The 21,590-nt window shown below is 44.4% G+C and overlaps 1 protein-coding gene across 1 annotated transcript in view; it reads left to right on the forward strand.

Moving 5' to 3' along the window:
* The window catches only part of BRIP1 (BRCA1 interacting DNA helicase 1), a 114,471-nt gene that overhangs the window by 35,977 nt on the left and 56,904 nt on the right, over positions 1-21,590 (forward strand). The window contains exons 7-14 of the mRNA XM_083379665.1: positions 5,530-5,823; positions 7,608-7,829; positions 8,913-9,112; positions 9,825-9,957; positions 12,199-12,344; positions 12,463-12,628; positions 14,666-14,806; positions 16,444-16,605. Of these exons, the coding sequence (XP_083235791.1) occupies positions 5,530-5,823; positions 7,608-7,829; positions 8,913-9,112; positions 9,825-9,957; positions 12,199-12,344; positions 12,463-12,628; positions 14,666-14,806; positions 16,444-16,605 (1,464 nt within the window). The remainder of the gene's footprint in view (positions 1-5,529; positions 5,824-7,607; positions 7,830-8,912; positions 9,113-9,824; positions 9,958-12,198; positions 12,345-12,462; positions 12,629-14,665; positions 14,807-16,443; positions 16,606-21,590) is intronic.

Genomic DNA, 21,590 nt, shown 5'->3' on the forward strand with positions numbered 1-21,590 from the left:
TCATTTATATTTTATATTGTAATCCTCCGTTCAGGGCTCTGCATGCAGTAGTTTTCATAGCTAGGAAAATGTGCTTAGATTAGTTTCAACACGTTCAGCATTATTATCCAACATTTCCTGAGCTGCTTCAGCCATAACTCTCTGGACTATTTCTGCTATAGTGGTTTAATTTTGCTTGTTAAAAATGAAGTGAAGGTCTCAAACAACTGTTGCTGAAAACTGATGCTTTTCTGGTTTTGTAACTTCACTGCATTCTGAACTTTGTTTCTTATATTCATTCACTTTTAGCTGCATTTATTTCCGTGTTACCTACTCGGTCGTCCCTGTTTTTTGATTCTAAGTAGAATGACTCGAGAAATTGCAATAAAAGCATCTTACGATGCATTGGCTGTTTTGTGCTGTTTCGTTTGGAGGTTTTTGTGCTGTCTAAAATGTAGCACTGACAGTCAGAAATGTAGGTTAATAGACAATGCTAGATTTGTTGTTGTTGTTGTTAGTTGCGAAGTCGTGTCCGACCCATCGCGACCCTATGGACAATGTTCCTCCAGGCTTTCCTGTCCTCTGCCATCTTCTGGAGTCCATTTAAGCTGACGCCTACTGCTTCAGTGACTCCATCCAGCCACCTAATTCTCTGTCGTCCCCTTCTTCTATTGCCCTCAATCTTTCCCAGCATTAGGCTCTTCTCCAGTGAGTCCTTCCTTCTCATTAGGTGGCCAAAGGATTTGAGTTTTAGCTTCAGGATCTGGCCTTCTAAAGAGCAGTCAGGGTTGATCTCCTCTAGGACTGACCGGTTTGATCGCCTTGCAGTCCAAGGGACTCGCAGGAGTCTTCTCCAGCACCAGAGTTCAAAGGCCTCAATTCTTTTGCGCTCAGCCTTTCTTATGGTCCAACTTTCACTGCCATACATTGCAACTGGGAAGACCATAGCCTTGACTATACGCACTTTTGTTGACAGGGTGATGTCTCTGCTTTTTAGTGTGCTGTCTAGATTTGCCATGGCTTTCCTCCCGAGGAGCAAGCGTCTTTTAATTTCTTGACTACAGTCCCCATCTGCAGTGATCTTGGAGCCCAGGAAAATAAAATCTGTCACTACCTCCATTTCTTCCCCATCTATTTGCCAGGAATTGAGAGGGCCGGATGCCATGATCTTGGTTTTCTTAATGTTTAGTTTCAACCCAACTTTTGCACTCTCCTTCTTCACTCGCAACAAGAGACTCTTCAGTTCCTCTTCACTTTCTGCCATTAGAGTGGTATCATCTGCATATCTTAGGTTGTTGATATTTCTTCCAGCAATCTTAATTCCAACTTTTGATTCATCTAGCCCTGCCTTTCTCATGATGTGCTCTGCATATAAGTTAAATAGGCGACAGTATACAGCCTTGCCGGACTCCTTTCCCAATTTGGAACCAATCAGTGTTTCCGTGTCCAGTTCTCACTGTTGCTTCTTGGCCCGCATATAGGTTTCTCAAGAGACAAATAAGATGTTCTGGTACTCCCATCTCTTTAAGAACTTGCCACAGTTTGTTATGATCCACACAATCAAAGGCTTTAGCATAGTCAATGAAGCAGAAGTAGATGTTTTTCTGGAACTCTCTAGCTTTCTCCATGATCCAGCGTATGTTGGCTATTTGATCTCTAGTTCCTCTGCCTCTTCGAAATCCTGCCTGTACTTCTGGTAGTTCTCGATCCACATACTGCTGGAGTCTAGCTTGTAGGATTTTAAGCATAACTTAACTAGCATGAGAAATGAGTGCAATGGTGCGATAGTTTGAACATTCTTTGGCACTGCCTTTCTTTGGAATTGGAATGTAAACTGATCTTTTCCAATCCTGTGGCCACTGTTGAGTTTTCCAAATTTGCTGGCAAATTGAGTGTAGCACTTTTACTGCATCGTCTTTTAAGATTTTGAATAGCTCAGCTGGAATACTGTCACCTCCACTAGCTTTGTTGTTGCTCAGCTTTTCTAAGGCCCACTTCACTTCACATTCTAGGATGTCTGGCTCGAGGTCAGTGACCACCTCATTGTGATTATCAGGGACGTTAAGCTCATTCTTGTATAGTTCTTCTGTGTAATTTTGCCACCTCTTCTTAATCTCTTCTGCCTCTGTTAGGTCCCTGCCATTTTGGTCCTTTATCATGCCAATTTTTGCATTGAACGTTCCCTTCATCTCTCCAATTTTCTTGAAAAGATCTCTGGTCCTCCCTATTCTATTGTTTTCTTCTATTTCTTTGCACTGTTCATTTAAGAAGGCATTCTTATCTCTTCTAGCTATTCTCTGGAATTCTGCATTCAATTGGGCGTATCTTTCTTTTTCTCCCTTGCCTTTCACTTCCCTCCTTTCCTCAGCTATTTGCAAAGCTTCCTCAGACAGCCATTTTGCTTTCTTGCATTTCTTTTTCTTTGGGATGGTTTTGGTTGCTACCTCTTGTACAATGTTGCGAACCTCTGTCCATAGTTCTTCAGGCACCCTGTCTATCAGATCTAATTCCTTAAATCTATTTGTCACCTCTACTGTATATTCAACAGGGATATGATTTAATTCATACCTGACTGGCCTAGTGCTTTTCCCTACTTTCTTTAATTTAAGCCTAAACTTTGCAACAAGAAGCTCATGGTCTGAGCCACAGTCAGCTCCTGGTCTTGTTTTTACTGACTGTATAGAGCTTCTCCATCTTTGGCTGCAGAGCACATAGTCAATCTGATTTCTGTGTTGACCATCTGGTGATGTCCATGTGTAGAGCCGTCTCTATGGTTGTTGGAAAAGAGTGTTTGCTATGACCATCGTATTCTCTTGACAAAATTCTATCAGCCTGTGCCCTGCTTCATTTTGTACTCCAAGGCCAAACTTGCCTGTTATTCCGATTATCTTTTGGCTTCCTACTTTAGCATTCCAATCCCCCATGATGATAAGGACATCATTTTTTGGTGTTAGTTCTATAAGGTGCTGTAGGGCTTCATAGAACCGGTCAATTTCATCCTCTTCAGCACTGGTGGTTGGGGCATAGACTTGGACTACTGTGATATTGAATGGTTTGCCTTGGATTCGAACTGAGATCATTCTGTCATTTTGAGGATTGTATCCCAGTATTGCTTTTCCTACTCTTTTATTGACTATGAAGGCTACTCCATTTCTTCTGAGGGATTCTTGCCCGCAGTAGTATACCTGATGGTCATCTGAATTAAATTCACCCATTCCTGTCCATTTTAGTTTGCTGATACCTAAGATGTCGATGTTCAGTCTTGTCATCTCTTGTTTGACCACGTCCAGCTTTCCTTGATTCATGGATCTTACATTCCAGGTTCCTATGGAAAAAAAATCTTTACAGCATCGGACTTTCCTTTCACCACCAGACATATCCACAGCTGAGCGTCCTTTCGGCTTTGGCCCAGTCGCTTCATTCTTTCTGGCGCTACTAGTACTAGCCCTCTGCTCTTCCCCAGTAGCATATTGGACGCCTTCCGACCTGAGGGGCTCATCTTCCAGCGTCATATCGTTTTGCCTTTTAGTACTGTCCATAGGGTTTTCATGGCAAAGATACTGGAGTGGGTTGCCATTTCCTTCTCCAGTGGATCACGTTTTGTCAGAACTCTCTGCTATGACCTGTCCGTCTTGGGTGGCCCTGCACGGCATAGCTCATAGCTTCATTGAATTACGCCAGCCCCTTCGCCATGACAAGGCAGTAATCCATGAAGGGGAGACAATGCTAGATAATGGAAAGTAATTTTTGTATTCCCACAGCTACTCAGTTCAATAAAAATGTGGGTTATTGTTCTGTACCAGCCTGCTACCGGCCCTGCAGAAAAGGCAGGGACAACCCCTTTTACAAGAAGGCAAGAGGCTGGAACTAAGCCTGCCAAATTTATGGATTCAAAAGCAAACAGAACAAGACACGAACCATGAAACAGGAGCTATTCAAGCGGTTGCCTTCAGCAAACCAGCCCTCCCACGCATTCCCCTTTTATACAGTTCAGGGCGTGGCTTCTCTCTGCCTCCTTCCGAGGTGCCCCATTGCCTTCCTCTGTTTACTCCTGATTGACTGCCTCCTGCGTCGGGCGTCCTTGAACAGGGCCAGCTGTGGGGCATCTTCATCCACGCTGTCAGGCTCGCACAGCTGGGTCTGCGTCGTGACCAGGTGAGAGGGGCCTGGCTGAGGGCTCTGTGGAGCCTCAATATTATTCTCAGCAAGCTCTTCAACACCCCCCTCCTCCTCCTCTGAGTCGTCCGACCCAACTGCCGAACCCACAGGCTGACCCTGAATCACAACAGTTATTAGTCAGTGAAAAGAGAACTCATTTATTTTCCCAAGTGATGTTTTATTTACCAGAATTAAAAAGAAATAAAGTGAGGGGTTATAACTGAGAACAGATGGCACAGTGTCTTTATCTGATGGCACAGTATCTTTATTTGATTGGTATCATTTTTGTAATGATCACAGAACCAGTTTGGTGTGGTGGTTAACGAAAAATGAGTTCTAGTCCTGCCTTAGGCAGGAAGACTGGCTGGATGACTTTGAGCCAGTCACCAGGAGACAGTGAGTTCTAGTTCCACCTTAGCCATGAAAATCAGCTGGACGACTTTCAGCCAGTCCCCAGGAAACTGAGAGGTCTAGTCCCTCCTTAGCCATGACAGCCAGCTGGACAGCTTTGAGTCAATCCCCAGGAGACTGGGAGTTCTAGTCCTACCTTAGCTATGAAAGTCAGCTGGATGACTTTGAGCCAATCCCCAAGAGACGGTGCGTTGTAGTCCCTCCTTAGCCATCAAAGCCAGTTGGACGACTTTGAGCCAGTCACCAAGAGACAGTGAGTTGTAGCCCCTCCTTAGCCATGAAAGCCAGCTGGACAACTTTGAGCCAATCACCAGGAGACAGTGAGTTCTAGTCCCACCGTAGGCATGAAAGCCAGCTGGACAATTTTGAGCCAATCACCAGAAGACAGTGAGTTCCAGTCCCGCCTTATGTAGGAAAGCAGACTGGGTGACTGTGGGCCAATCACCAGGAGACTGTGAGTTCTAGTCCCATTTCAGGCATAAAAGACAGCTGGGTGCCTTTTGGGCCAATCACCAGGACACAGTGAGTTCTAGTCCCGCCTTAGGCATGAAAGCCAGCTGGGTGACTTGGACCAATCACCAGGAGACGGTGAGTTCTAGTCCCGCCTTAGCCTTGAAAAGCCAGCTGGAGAACTTTGAGCCAATCACCAGGAGATGTTGAGTTGTGGCCCCGCCTTAAAGCATGAAAGCCAACTGGATGAGCTAGGGCCAGTCACTTTCTCCCAGCCTTAGGATGGAGGCAAGCAAAGCACTTCTGAAAAAAATTCCTTGTGAGAAAAGCTGCAGGGACTTGTCCAAACAGTCTTCAAGAACCGGACCTGACTGAACAAAAAAAAAAAAGATTAATTGAACGAATTGAATTGAAATTTTAATACCTCTTTAAAACTTTGCGATAAAAGGAACTTAGTTAGAAGGTGGTGGTGGTGGTGGTAAAATTGCCAAATTAATATCTTTAATGGGATTTTTTTTTTTACCCCCGTAGTTACAGCCTTCCAGTCCCTGCACTAAGTGTTCTTGCTCCGACATTGAGCAAAACACCAAAAGTGCTGCTGAGGCCAAGAAGGAGAACGGAGGGAAGTCACCGATCCCCAAAATATTTTTCGGCACCCGAACTCACAAGCAAATAGCTCAGATTGTGAAGGAGCTGCACCGGACTCGCTACTCGAGCGTTCGCATGACCATTCTGTCGAGCAGGGAGTACTCCTGCGTCCATCCACGGATCTCCCGAGGGAACAACAAGAATGAAAGATGCTCAGAGTTGCTGGAAGGAAAAGAGGTGAGTGGTTTCAGAATAACAGAGCTCGAAGGGACCGTGGAGGTCTTCTAGTCCAGGGCTTTTCAACCCGTGGTACATTGGCACCTGGCACTTGTGGTACGCGACCATCCTAGGAAAGTGGTAGCAGGGGAGGGGAATGAGCTGAACAGGTAGCAGTACCGCACAAGCCTGAGCGAGAGACGGCTGGAGCTGCAGGGCTGTCAGGGCTCAGCGGAAGCATCAGGATCAGCGCCAGGCTTTAGCTGGAGCTCGGCGCTGATCCTGGCGCTTCTGAGCCCAGAAGAAGCGCCAATCAGCTGGAATGTTGCAGCATCTCCAGGGTCTTGTGATTTACATTCAGATGCTTGGCAACTGATTCATGTTTATGACGGTCACAGGGTCATGTGAAGTGACCAAAACCTGATGCAACCACCCAGCAGATGAGGGGGCAGGAATAAAAATCAAACACCCCTGCTGCCGATCCTCAACAGAAATGCTCACGACAATGAAAACCTCGGACAGGAGGAAGAGCGCCGTCGGGCGGGCAGGCAGGTGTCTTGCTCGGCTGTGGCTTGGGGGGGCACTTTTTTCAGTGCCATTGTAACTTCGAACAGTCACTAAGCAAACTGTTGTAAGTTGAGGACTACCTGCTCTTCATCACTTTTTTCCTTTTTTGGGGGGGTCATCAGGTTTTTGACACCTTGCTAGGCGACTGGTGGTCCTCGGATGTTGCCGTATCCTAAAGGTGGTACAATAGGTGAAAAGGTTGAAAAGCCCTGTTCTAGTCCAACCCGCCTGGCTCAAGCAGGAGACCCCTACACAACTAGTCTCGACCCCACGGCCACAACTGAGCCCAGAATTTTTTGCTGCTAAGTGAGAAATTTGTTAAGTGAGTTTTGCCCCATTTAACGACTTTTCTTGCCCTGATTGTTAAGGAAATCACCGCCGTGATTCGATTAGTAACCTGGTTGTTAAGCGAATCTGGCTTCCCCATTGACTTTCCCGGTCAGGAGGTGGCAAAAGGGGGTCACATGACCGCAGGACACTGCAGCCGTCATAAATACGAGTCAGTCGCCAAGCGTCTGAATTTTTATCATGTGACCATGGGGATGCTGCAGTGGTCACAAGTGTGAAAAATGGTCATAGGTCACTTTTTCACTGCAGTTGTAAGTATGAATGGTCACTAAACAAGCTGTTGTAAGTCAAGGACTACTTGTAATAGAGTTGGAAGGGATCTTGGAGGTCTTCTAATCCAACACCCTGCTCAATAAGGAATCCATTTCGGATAAATGGCTGTCCAGTCTCTTTTTAAAAACTTCGTGTTGGAGCATTCACAGCTTCTGGAGGCAGGTTGTTCCACTGGTTAATTGTTCTAACTGTCAGGAAGTTTCTCCTGAGTTCTAGGTTGCTTCTCTGCTTGATGAGTTTCCATCCGTTGCTTCCTGTCCTACCCTCTGGTGTTTATATGTCACTTACATTTATTGTTGTTGTTGTAGTAGTAGTAGTAATAGTAGTAATAATAATAATTAATAATAATAATAATAATAATAATAATAATAATAATAATAATAATAATAATAATACAATAACAACAACAACAACATTGGAAGGGAACTTGGAGGTCCAACCCTCTGCTCCACTAAGAGGCCCTATACCATTTCAGACAAATGGCTGTCCAGTCTCTTCTTAACTTAGGACGGTCACTAAATGAATGGCTGTAAGTTGAGGACTACCTGCACGTGAAGGTTCGTGGTTGTTGCTGGTTTTTTTTTTAAAAAAAAAAAATCTCAATTGTCTGCTTCCAGGGCGTGTCTTGTTCTTTTTATCACGGAGCCCATAGGCTGACCGAGCGTCTCTCGATGCCGTCGGTGGATAGAAATCATCAGACTTGGGATCTGGAAGAATTGGTGAGCTTGGGAAAGAAACTCCGATCCTGTGCCTACTTTGCAGCTCGTGAGCTAATGGCGTATGCCGAGATTGTGTTCTGTCCATACAACTACCTTTTGGACTCTCAGATAAGAGAAAGTGTAAGTATGAATATCTTTGCCCAGGATTGTCTGGGACACTACACATCCTCTTCACCATGAGCCAGTCAGGATCGAACTCCTGGCAGTGGGCAGAGTTAGGCTGCAATACTGCATTCTAATAACCATTGCATCACCGTGAGAGGGAAGGAAGGAAGGAAGGAAGGAAGGAAGGAAGGAAGGAAGGAAGGAAGGAAGGAAGGGAAAAGGGAGGGAGAGAAAGAAGGAGGGAAGGAAGGAGGAAAGGGAGGGAGAGAAAGAAGGAAAGGCAGGAAGCAGTAGAACTTAGACTTATATACTGCTTCACAGGGCTTTACAGCCCTCTCTAAGCGGCTTACAGAGTCAGCCTGTTGCGTCCCCCCCCCCCTCGAACAATCTGGGTCCTCATTTTACCGACCTTGGAAGAAATAGCCTGCAGTACTGCTTTCTAACCACTGCGCCACCACAGCTTAGTTGTAAATGACGGACACACGACCCCAGGCTATTGCAACCGTTGTAAATACATGTTGGATGCCAAGCAATTAAATTTGCTGGAATTGGGTATGTCCAGTTTAATAAAGAGAAGGGTGAGCGGTGGACATGATAGCAGTCTTCCAGTATCTCAGGGGTTGCCCCAAAGAAGAGGGAGTCAAGCTATTCTTCAAAGCGCCCGAAGGCAGGACAAGAAGCAACAGATGGAAACTAACCAAGGAGAGAAGCAACCTAGAACTAAGGAGAAATTTCCTGACAGAACAATTAAACAGTGGAACAACCTGCCTCCAGAAGCTGTGAATGCTCCAACACTGGAAGTTTTTAAGAAGAGACACGACAGCCGTTTGTCTGAAATGGTATAGGGATTCCTGCCTGAGCAGGGGGTTGGGCTAGATGACCTTCAATGTCCCTTACAACAACTACTTCTTCTTCTTCTTCTTCTTCTTCTTCTTCTTCTTCTTCTTCTTCTTCTTCTTCTTCTTCTTCTTCTTCTTCTTCTTCTTCTTCTTCTTCTTATTATTATTATTATTATTATTATTATTATTATTAATTTCCAAAATAAAAAGAAGGCTGCTTTTGGTAATTGATAAACTAATTGATTTCCATTTTGTGCAGATGGAAATTGAGCTGAAAGGTCAGGTGCTGATTTTAGATGAAGCTCACAATATTGAGGACTGTGCACGGGAGTCGGCCAGCTATAACGTGACGGAGGAACAGCTCAGGTTGGCGCAAGAGGAGCTGGATGCGATGGTGAACAACCACATTAGGCCGAAGGACCACCAGCCTTTGCGTGCTGTGTGCTACAGTCTGACCAAGTAAGTGAAGAGCACTTAAGCATTGGAGTGAAAATGAGCTTCGGGACTTTGAGGTGGAAATGATTGTGTTACTTGGTGGTCATCTAAATTTCTTTAGTAAATGATTGAGTTCCATTCCATTCCATTTTATTCTATTATTATTTTACTCTGTTCTGTTCCATCTGTTCTGTTCTGTTCTGTTCTGTTCTGATCCATTCCATTCCTATTCTATTCTATTCTATTCTGTTCTGTTCTATTCTATTCTATTCTATTCTATTCTATTCTATTCTATTCTATTCTATTCTATTCTATTCTATTCTATTCTACTCTACTCTACTCTACTCTACTCTATTCTATTCTCAATAAAGATTCTGTTCTATTCTGTTCTGTTCTGTTCTGTTCTGTTCTATTCTATTGTATTCTATTCTATTCTCAATAAAGATTCTATTCTATTCTATCCTCAATAACGATTCTATTCTATTCTATTCTATTCTATTCTATTCTATTCTATTCTATTCTATTCTATTCTATTCTATTCTATTCTATTCTATTCTATTCTATTCTTCTATTCCTCAATAAAGATTCTATTCAATTCTATTCTCAATAAAGATTCTATATTCTATTCTATTCTATTCTATTCTATTCTATTCTATTCTATTCTATTCTATTCTATTCTATTCTATTCTATTCTATTCTATTCTATTCTATTCTATAAAATTTGCCTGTTTTGCAGTTGGTTAAGGCTTGCCTGCAGTCAGCTGATCCAGAGCGGTTATGAGACCTCAAACAAAGTCTGGAGCGGAAGTCAAATGGTGGCCATTTTGCATGAAATGGGAATTACAGATGCCACATTTCCCATTTTACAGGTAGGAATTTTTAACGATACATGAAAATCAGTTTGAAGATGCCATCTTCAAAACTGTTTTGGAACTCAATGGTGAAAACAGCATACAGGTAGTCCTCAACTTTTAATACTTCGTTTAGTGACTGTTCAAAGTTACAGCGGCACTGAAAAATGTGACTTATGAACATTTTTCATAGTTACGACCTTTGCAGCATCCCCATGATCACGTGATCAAAATTCAGATGCCTGGCAGCTGGTTCATATTTATGACCGTTGCTGTGTCCCAGGGTCACGTGATCCCCTTTTGTGACCTGACAAGCAAAGTCAATGGGGGAAGCCAGATTCACTTAACAACTGGGTTATGAACTGCAGTGATTCACTTAACAACTTAATTGGGTTTTAGTTTAACTTCAGGGACTGTAATTTAATTAATAGTTTTAACTGATTTTCATTTTGTATGCTATGTATTTTAATTTTCCCTGTAAACTGCCCTGAGTCCTACGGGAATAGGGCGGTATATAAATTTAAATAATAAATAAATAAATAAATGAAATAAACTGTGGCAAGAAAAGTCATAAAATGGGGCAAAACTCACTTAACAAATGTCTCACTTAACAACATTAAATTTTGGGCTCAGTTGTGATCGTACGTCGAGGACTACCTGTATTAACATTCATCTGGCTAAAACAAATTTGCACGATGTTTTTAAATTGTTTGGATTTTGCTTTGTAGAAACCTAGTAATCAATTCATTAATTAAATACTAATAGAAGTGCATATTTGTAGCTCAGGGTTTATTTTATTCATGTATCCTATTTCTGTGTGTCCCGCCTTTTATTGTTTTTTTTCCACAAGTAACTCAAGGCGGCTGACATAACTAATACTCTTTCCTCCTTCTATTTTCCTCACAACAACAACCCTGTGAGGTGAGGTGAGGTGAGAGAGAGCGGGGGGGGGGGGGACTGGCCGAAAGTCACCCAAATGGATTCATGGCTGAGATGGACTTGAATTCACAGCCCTAGTTGTATGGTTGAATTGTGGGGTCCTTGATGCTCTTCAAGCTCAGTTGTTTTCTTGCAGACATTTCATGACCCAACTAGGTTACATCATCAGTGCTAGAAGGGAGGAGGAGGAGGAGGAGGAGGAGGAGGAGGAGGAGGAGGAGGAGGAGGAGGAGGACGACGACGACCATGGGGTCCTTGGTGCTCTCTGAGTTTGCTGGTTTTCTTGCAGATGTTTCATGACCCAACTAGGTTACATCATCAGTGCTAGAAGGGAATAGGATTTGAAGAGTGGAGAAGGAGGAAGAGGAGGAGGACCATGGGGTCCTTGGTGCTCTCTGAGTTTGCTGGTTTTCTCGCAGATGTTTCATGACCCAACTAGGTTACATCATCAGTGCTAGAAGGGAATAGGATTTGAAGAGTGGAGAAGGAGGAAGAGGAGGAGGACCATGGGGTCCTTGGTACTCTCTGAGTTTGCTGGTTTTCTCGCAGATGTTTCATGACCCAACTAGGTTACATCATCAGTGCTAGAAGGGAATAGGATTTGAAGAGTGGAGGAGGAGGAAGAGGAGGAGGACCGTGGGGTCCTTGGAGCTCTCTGAGTTTGCTGGTTTTCTCGCAGATGTTTCATGACCCAACTAGGTTACATCATCAGTGCTAGAAGGGAATAGGATTTGAAGAATGGAGGAGGAGGAGGAGGAGGAGGACCATGGGGTCCTTGGTGCTCTCTGAGTTTGCTGGTTTTCTCGCAGATGTTTCATGACCCAACTAGGTTACATCATCAGTGCTAGAAGGGAATAGGATTTGAAGAATGGAGGAGGAGGAGGAGGAGGAGGACCATGGGGTCCTTGGTGCTCTCTGAGTTTGCTGGTTTTCTCGCAGATGTTTCATGACCCAACTAGGTTACATCATCAGTGCTAGAAGGGAATAGGATTTGAAGAATGGAGGAGGAGGAGGAGGAGGACCATGGGGTCCTTGGTGCTCTCTGAGCTTGGCTATTTTCTTGTGGATGTTTTATTACCCAACTAGGTAACATCATCCATGCTAGAAAGGAGTAGGGTTTTACTCTCTGTCGATATACTAGCAACCAGCCCTGTCAGTATTGGTGGGACTGGTCTTCAAAATGTTTGGCAGGCTTTTCTTAATGCATATTGTTGGGATTCTTGTTATTTTGAATGCAGTGTAAACAGAGGAACCCCATCCTCGTAGAATAATTATGTGGGTTCTTTAAAGTCTCTCTTTAACTGTTTTGCTCTTTCCTAGAAACATCTTCGCGCTGTGCTTGAGAAGGAAGAAAATCTCCCTGGGTTAGACCAGTCGATTTCCGTTCCAGTTGTCAGTCCTTCGACTCAAGTTATCCTAAAAGGTCTATTTATGGTCATCCAGTATCTTTTCAAAGAAAACCACCGGTCAGTAAAGGTCTCACTGCCCTTCTTCTTCTTTTTTCCTCCAATGTACCAACTGCGGTCCTCCGAATTCAATATACTTTCAGGGATTTATCTACATGTTCAGTTTGCTTCTCCTCAGATTTGCTGACGATTACCGAATTGCCCTGCAGCAAACTTTCACCTGGATGAACGAAAATCCACCTGAGATTCTGGATAAAGAGGGCTTTTTGGCCCGTCCTCGGAAAAGATCACGACGTAAAATGGCCGTGAACAGCCTCAACTTCTGGTGCTTGAATCCAGCTGTGGTAAGCCGTTTAGATGTGGTAATAACGTCTTGTGCTTTTAGGGACAAACAGACAAGCCTAACAGTAACCCAGGCTTCTGGATTGGCTGAATGGAAATCTTTGGTAGCGTAGTGTCAGACAAGAATAGAGGTACTGTAGTCCTTGACTTACAGTCATTCGTTTAGCGGCCATTTGGAGATACAGCAGTGCTGAAAAAGCGACTTATGACTGTTTTCCCCGCACTTACTACTGTTACACCATCCTCCTGGTCACGTGATCAAAATCTGGAGGCTTGGCAACTGCCATGTACTTGCGACAGTGGCAGTTGCAGCCAGGGTCACGCGATCACTATTTGTAACCTTCCCAGCTGACTTCCCACAAACAAAGTTAGTGGGGAAAGCCAAATTTGCTTAACAACCATATTATTAAATGGGTGTTCTTTTGCTGTTGTTGGTTTTTTGCACTCGAGTCAGAACCACCGAGTGTTGTGATTCCGTGGACCCGGCAGCTGAGTCTGGGGAGTCAGAGGAGGAGGAGGAGGGCCCTGGTGAGCCATCAGAGTCGGAGGAAGGCTCTGATGAGCTCCAGGACTTACAATCTGATAAAGAGCCTGGCCCTTCCACTCGTGCTCAGGCTGAGACCCAGCTGTGCTGGGAAGCTGAGTCAGACTCTGAGGACTCACAGCTGGAAGACATCATAGACACTCACAAACGCCGACAGGCAACAAGAGTAGGACAGAGGGAGGCAATGGGGCGACTCCAAGGGCGGAGGAGAAAGCATTGAGAAGCCACCCCTTGGGGCTGCACAATAAAAAGGGAAGGTGTGGGCGGTGCTGGTTGCTGAAGACAACCATTTGCAAAGGACTCAAGTTTCATGAGATCATGTTCTGATTGCCTTGCCTGTGAACAATTCTCCGTTTGAATCGTGTTTTGTTTGCCTTTGTTTTGTGGACATTTTGCAGGTCTGTAAATATTAAAAGGGGTTTGTTTTTCCTGCATTTCCAGCCTACTTGTTAAAAGAGGGGCTTGTCCTTGTGAGTTAACAAGGACTCACATAGGCTGTGACAGAACACCGAGGCTCTTTCAGGTTGAAAGGATGTAGCCAACAACATCACCGTTGCCCCGGGGACGCCCATTTGGGGACTTCTTTCATGACCCCGGCAGGAGCTGGAGTGGAGGATGGGAGCTCAACCCCACCCCTTAGCAGCTCTCATGTCTCAAACGCTGGCTTGCTAACCTCCTGCCCTGCTCCCACCCACACACACACATATGCACGTATGGCAAGAGTTCTACGGGTGTTTAGTCAGCCCCCTCCACTCCAAACAGTTCTCGGAAAGCACCCCTGTTGCACAGGTCCAGATTCCAACCTCAGTGTAGCAAGAGACACTGGGTAACCTTGTCAAATGGAGACCCACAAAATCCAGGAAAGCAGTCAGGATACAAGGCACAGAACTGGGCATGTTGCTCCAGCAACGCTCGAGTCCTCAGGACGGGATTAAGTAGGTAACGCCAGTGCACCCCTTCATCCGAGGCGAGGCTGCCTCCTCGCGAATAGTCTGGCTGACCCGCGTTGTGCCTGCCTCCTTTCTGCTCTGCATGACCTGGGAACAGGAGGAGGTGTGAACTCCACCTCTTCCTCCTCCTCCTCATTGAAAAGGGTGGGGGGCAGCTGCTCCATCAGGTTAGCATTCTCTGAGCCCCGATCCTAACCAGTATTTGGCTGCGCACTTTCCTTTGCCGACTCAAACTCACCCTCCTCCTCTGAACTCGCCTCCGGAGAAGGTCCAGGGCGGGATCCCTGACCCTGCCCAGCGTTTCAACCACTTGAAGCACCACGCTCCTACGTTATGAACCTAACAAATGCAGAGGATTTGCTTATTGACTATGGCAAAACAGGTTGTAAAATGGGGTGTGACTCACTGAAAAACTGCCGTGCTTAACAACAAAAAATCCGCTCTCCAAGTTGAGGACTGCCTACTGTAGGCCCGTTTTGGGGATTTACAGATCTCTACTTGAAAGCCACAAACACGGGAATGTTTTGTCTATTTATTCTCCGTAGGCCTTCTCCAGTTTAAGCAGCGTGGTCAGATCCATCGTCTTAACCTCGGGAACGCTTTCTCCAATGGATTCCTTTTCATCCGAGCTCGGGGTGAACTTCTCCATTCAGCTCGAAGCGAACCATGTCATTAGAAATTCACAGGTAAGCTCCATTCATTCAGCAGTCAATTCATTCTGAGGTTCATTCATTCAGTGTGCTGCAGCTGCCAGCAAAGCCAACACAGTGCTAGGCTGCATTAACAGAGGGATTAGAATCAAGATCACGTGAAGGGTTAATACCACTTTACAAGGCCTTGGTAAGGCCACACTTGGAGTACTGCATCCAGTTTTGGTCATCCAGTTTGTAAAAAAAGATGCTGAGATTCTGGAAAGAGCGCAGAGAAGGGCAACAAATATGATCAGAGGGACTGGAGGCTAAAACATATAATGAACGGTTGCTGGAATTGGGTATGTCTAGTTTAATGAAGAGAAAGACGAGGGGGGACATGATAGCAGTCTACCAGTATCTCAGGGGCTGCCCCAGAGAAGAGGGAGTCAAGCAATTCCCCAAAGCACCTGAAGGCAAGAGGAGAAGCAACGGAGGGAAACTAAACAAGGAGATAAACAACCTGGAATTAAGGAAAAATTTCCTGACAGTGAGAACAATTAACCAGTGTAACTCCTTGCCTCCAGAAGCGGTGAATGCTCCAACACCGGAGGTTTTTAAGAAGAGACTGGACAGCCACTTGTCTGAAATGGTATAGGGTTTTCTGCCTGAGCAGGGGGTTGGACTAGATGACCTTCAATGTCCCTTCTAACTTTATTATTATTGTTGTTGCTGTTGTTGTTGTTGTTGTTGTTGTTGTTATTATTATTATTAGTGTTTAGGTAGAGTTGGATGTTAAGATCTTTTTAAACGTACAAGTAGTCCTCAGTTTACGACAGGTTGTTTAGTGGCTGCTCAAAGTTATATGGACCTCCCCCAGGCTGCTTATGATCTGGATTCAAAGTTCCTCCCCCCCCCCCGATGGTCACGTGATCACATTTAAGGTACTCAACAACCAGCCTGCATTTAAGGCCGTTTACAGGGTCTCATGTTTTTGTCAGAAATTTACCTTTACTTCCAGCCAAAAATACCCACTACAGACAATGCATTGGCTTAAGGACCACGGTGCTTGCTTAAGGACCGTTTCAAAAAAAAGGTTGTAACGTTGGCCAACGTCCCATAGTGACCCGCTTAATGACCAGCATGACTACAATCCTAATTCCAGGCTCAATGACAGTGGTCCTCGACTTACGACCACAGTTGAGCCCCAAAATTTATGTTGTTAAGTGAGACGTTTGTTCAGTCTGCCTTGCCCCATTTTGCGACCGTCCTTGCCACCGTTGTTAAGCGAATCACCACAGTTGTTAAGTTACCAACACGGTCGTTAAGTGAATCTGGCTTCCCCCTTGACTTTGCCTGACGGAAGGTCACAAAAGGGGATCAAGTGACCCCCCCCGGGACACTGCGACCGTCACAGATACGAGTCAGTTGCCAAGCGTCTGAATTTTGATCACGTCCCCCCCCCCCCCGTGGGGATAATGCAATGGTCGTAAGTGTGAAAAACGGTCATAAATCAGTGCCGTTGTAATTTCGAATGGTGGCTAACGAACCGTCGTTAAGTCGAGGACTCCCAGCACTTTATTGCATGAGGTGGATCATCTCCTTTAAATCCTGGCTTTGCCGTTTTCTTCAACCTGGGAATTTCATTCCTGAGTAAAATTTGCTTACCAATGTGCCCATTCATATCCCAACAGGTCTGGGTCGGTACCATTGGAGCCGGCCCAAAACACAGGCAGCTACTGGCAACTTTCCAGCACACGGAAACTTTTGAGTTTCAAGATGAAGTTGGCGAGCTCTTGCTATCAGTCTGTCGGACGGTACCACGTGGGGTTTTGTGCTTTTTGCCCTCTTACAAGGTAAAGCCCATCACTCTTTTCCAGAGAGGTGTGTGTGTGTGTTTGTTTGTTTGTTTGTTTGTTTTGACTCTTTTTGTTTAGAAAGAGCCATTTGTGAATTAAAGGATTCTTTCTCCTGGGGCGGGGGTAGGCAACCTGGCTGGCTCAGGAATTCTGGGAGTTGAAGTCCAGGAGTCACAAAAGAGCCAAGGTTGCCTACCCCTGTCCTGGGGGAAGTTAGCAGAAGATCAGCCAGGAGGTGATAAGCTACCATTGTTGAGGGGGGAAAAATGTGTGTGTGTGTGTGTGTGTGTGTGTGCGAGAGAGAGAGAGAGAGAGAGAGAGAGAGAGAGAGAGAGAGAGAGAGAGAGAGAGAGAGAGAGAGAGAGAGAGAGAGAGAGAGAGAGAGAGAGAGTGTGTTCCTTGGACTGCAAGGCGATCAAACCGGTCAGTCCTAGAGGAGATCAACCCTGACTGCTCTTTAGAAGGCCAGATCCTGAAGCTGAAACTCAAATCCTTTGGCCACCTAATGAGAAGGAAGGACTCACTGGAGACGAGCCTAATGCTATGAAAGGTTGAGGGCAAGAGAAGAAGGGGACGACAGAGGAGGAGGTGGCTGGATGGAGTCACTGAAGCAGGAGGCGTGAGCTTAAAGGGACTCCAGAAGATTGTGGAGGACAGGAAGGCCTGGAGGAACGTTGTCCATAGGGTCGCGATGGGTCGGACACGACTTCGCAACTAACAACAACAAATATATATATATATGTGTGTGTGTGTGTGTGTGTGTGTGTGTGTGTGAGAGACATTTGTTAAGTGAGTCTTGGCCCATTTTACGACTTTCCTTGCCACATTTGTTAAGTAAATCGTCGCAGTTCTTAATTTACTAACATGGTTGCTAAGTGAACCTGGTTTGCCCATTGACTTTGCTCTTCAGAAGGTGGCCAAAGAGGATCACGTGAGCCCGGGACCGTCGTAAACATGAGTCAGTTGCCAAGCGTCTGAATTTTGATCATATGACCCACAGGGATAAGTGTAAAAAAAAAACAGTCATAAGTCACCGTTTTTCCCCCAGTGCCGTCGTAACTTTGAACCGTCACTAAATGAACTGCCGTAAGTCAATCATCCGAATGTAAATGTAAGTTCATTTAGTGACGGTTCAAAGTCTACCTGTACATCAATTCCTTTTCTTTCCCAAAAAGGAGGTGGGGGGGGGAAAGTCTGCTCCAAATCGGCCATTTTATCCCCTTCACTTTTACTACTCCATCAAATGGTGGCCTTTTGTATATCCGTTGCCGTCCAAAGATTTGATTCTGTCTACCGTTTTAAGCCGGCCCATTGATGCGAGCTTTAGTTGTGGCCATTTCAAAAAAACAAAACAAAAAAAAAACAAATCGTGACTGATCCCAAAGTCTTGCAAGCCTTACCGATGGGGGCCGGCCACCGCGGTAAATTAACGCGAGCGATAAAAAACATTTTAGTCAAATCGGTAGCTATCCGGGGAAGCACACATTACCCTCCCATAAAGCAGAATATTATGAAGTGAAAAGATGACGCAGAAAAACCCGAGGTGCTTTTAAACGAGATTAAGATAAGGGTCCTTCAAGTGCCTGTCGCCAATCTGTCTCCTTTTAAATGCACCCTGCCTGGTGTCTCTGCATCTTGGCCGTGATTCATTCAATATGTCTGCTATCCCAGGTCAAGAGGGGTGGTGGTGAAAGTCTTAATTGTTTTACATCGCAGGGATGCTGCGATGGGAACTTTGCATGGTACCGATAGACCCCGACACTGAAATATTATTCATTTTTTATTATTATTATCGGGGAAATTTTGACCGTTCTCAGTGTTGACTCTTCCTCTTGAAGATTGATTTGGTCAAGGGCCAGAGCACTAAGTATATGACGGTAAACACCAAGGGAGATGGTGAACGGCCATTTTTCATCCTGGCCGCGTCCACTTGGGGCCCTGGGAAAGCAGGCCCACGAAACCATGGGAATGAGCCCGCTCGGTTATTTTAAATTAAATCTGAAATCGGAGAAAGGAAAGTTTTACAAAGCACTCTTAGGCAACTGGTGAACTTTCTTTCTTGGTTCTTTGAAAAGGAACCCAGCCGCTTACAGGTGGTCCTCAAGTTACAACAGTTCATTTAGCGACCGTTCAAAGTTGCATCACTGAAAAAAGTGACTTATGACCATTTTTCATACTTATGACTGTTGAATTGCTGGACACATTGATGAATAGAATAGAATAGAATAGAATAGAATAGAATAGAATAGAATAGAATAGAATAGAATAGAATAGAATAGAATAGAATAACTAAGAGAAGTAAGGAGAAACTTCCTGACAGTTAGAACAATTAACCAGTGGAACAACCTGCCTCCAGAAGCTGTGAATGCTCCAACACTGGAAGTTTTTAAGAGGAGACTGGACATCCATCTGCCTGAAATGGTATAGGGCCATGGTGGCAAACCTATGGAACGGGTGCCACTGGTGGCACTCAGAGCCCTCTCTGTGGGCACCCGCGCCGTCGCCCCAGTCCTAGGCCTTCAGCTGGGTTTTATAAAACCTTTTCGCTTTAGGCCTCCGCCGCCGTGTACACAAAAAAAAGGTTCAATCAATCAATTTCAACTTCTCGCGGGGAAAAAAAAAGTTCTCGCAAAGTTGGAATTGATTGCTTGAACTTTTTAGTCCCACCCAGTCTGCCATTACGACTGCAGCCATGCCCACCCAATGGGTCATGCCCACAAAATTGGCCACATCCACCCAATGGGCCATGCCCATCCGGCACCCGATGATACGTAAGTGGGTTTTGGGTTGCAGTTTGGGCACTTGGTCTCTAAAAGGTTCGCCATCACTGGTATACGGTTTCCTGCCTGAGCAGGGGGTTGGACTAGATGACCTCCCAGGTCCCTTCCAACTTCTTCTTATTATTATTAGAATAGAATAGAATAGAATAGAATAGAATAGAATAGAATAGAATAGAATAGAATAGAATAGGATAGGATAGGATAGGATAGAATAATAAAACAGAATAGAATAGGATCTTAATTGAAATAAAAATAGAATAGAATCTTAATTGAAATAAAAATAGAATAGAAAAGAATCTTAACTGAAATAATAATAGAATAGAATCTTATTTGAAATAGTAATAGCATACAATCTTAATTGAAATAAATACAATAGAATAGAATAACTTTATTGTCACTTTAAATGTAGACTAATCAGCGTACATTAAAATAAAATTTCATTGCAATCAGCTCTCAAAGGGTAACCACCTCCAATATACACTATATAACATGACAAAAGATTATGCATATAACCACATACACACACACATACTGTATATATATATATATAACCCAGAGAAACAACACAGTCTAATGGGACACTAAATTTCATTTTTAGATTTTTCTCCTCCTTATTTGGAAAACTAAAAAAAAATCCCACCCTCCTCAGTTTCGTCATTGATTTTCATTTATGTTGGAGGAACACACTCATAACCTTAAGGGTATCCGAAATAACGTGGGAAATATTCAAATATGTCTCCTATTAGATCTTGAGCAGGAATGTTTCAGGTTGCAGGAAGAAAGGAGAGTGATCTGAATTAAGTTCAATAAATTACCCCCCCTTCCCTCCCCCACCCCCCACCCCCAAGTAGAAGAAGGCAGCCTGTTGAATTCCCCTGCTTTAAAAGCATGAAGCTTTGAGCACTGGCTGTTAAAAGTGAGTCAATGGCAACATCACAAACTTTAAACAGAGGCCAAAAAAAAGCTTTTTCCAGAGTGCTGGGCTTGTGACGGGACCATTAATGAGGGACGAGAAGCTTGAATGCAATTTGCACGTTCTCAAGTTTCAAAAAGAGAGATTGAGGCCGCGCATGATTCATGCACAAGACATCTGGAACTGTGCAAAAGCCACAGACATTGAGCAAGTGCAGTCCTTTCCCCCCCCCCCCCCACTAGGTCTGACGGGGACCCATTTCCTCCCTTCCAACTTTTTTTTTAAAAGTTGGAAACAATAAAACGACAATATCCAGATAAAGAGGGGAATGTTTTTTTGCGGTGTGCACATGTGTTTGTGAGAGAGACTGCGTGGGCTGGGAAGAAGGGGATGGCATGTGCAACAAGAGTTTGGAATTTCACGTGAATTGTCCTTAACTTTTGGACTCGCGCTCAAGTATGCAGATAGTCCTCGACTTACAACCGTTCATTTAATGACCATTCAAAGTTACAACAGCACTTAAAAAAAGGTTTATGACCGTTTTTTACACTTAACGACCGTTGCGGCATCCCCACGGTCACATGATCAGAATTCGGACGCCTGGGAACTGGCACGTGCAAGTAAGTCCTCAACTTAACAACAGTTCATTTAGTGACTGTTCGAAATTACGACGGTGCTGGAAGAAATGACATGACTGGTTTTCATACTTAAATGACCGTTGCAGAATCCCCATGGTCATGTGATCAGAATTCGGAAGCTTGGCAACTGACTCATGTTTATGATGGTTGAAGTGTCCTGGGGTCATGTGATTGCAATCTTCTGATGAGCAAAGTCAGTGAGAAAGCCAGAATCACTTAACAACCGTGTTACTAACTTAACAAGTGCTGTGATTCACTTAACATCCGTGGCAAGCAAGGTCGCAAAATGGGGTGAAATTCACTTCACAACTGACTTGCTTAGCAATGGAAATTTTGAGCTGAATTGTGATCAAATTGTGAAGGACTCCTTGTACTGCCTTATCCAAGATTTGATGTACTCATGATATTTATCTAGTTATCATATAGGTTCTTCTGCTTGAGCAGGGGGCTGGACTAGAAGACCTCCAAGGTCCCTTCCATTTCTATTCTATTCTATTCTATTCTATTCTATTCTATTCTATTCTATTCTATTCTATTCTATTCTATTCTATTCTATTCTATTCTATTCTATTCTATTTTTATAAAGCTGTCCATCTCACAAAAGGTGCTTCTGGGCAATTCACCATAAAGAGCTAGAAAACTAGCAATATT

This window comes from Vipera ursinii (genome assembly GCF_947247035.1).
Source record: "Vipera ursinii genome assembly, chromosome: 1".
Classification (NCBI taxonomy): domain Eukaryota; kingdom Metazoa; phylum Chordata; class Lepidosauria; order Squamata; family Viperidae; genus Vipera; species Vipera ursinii.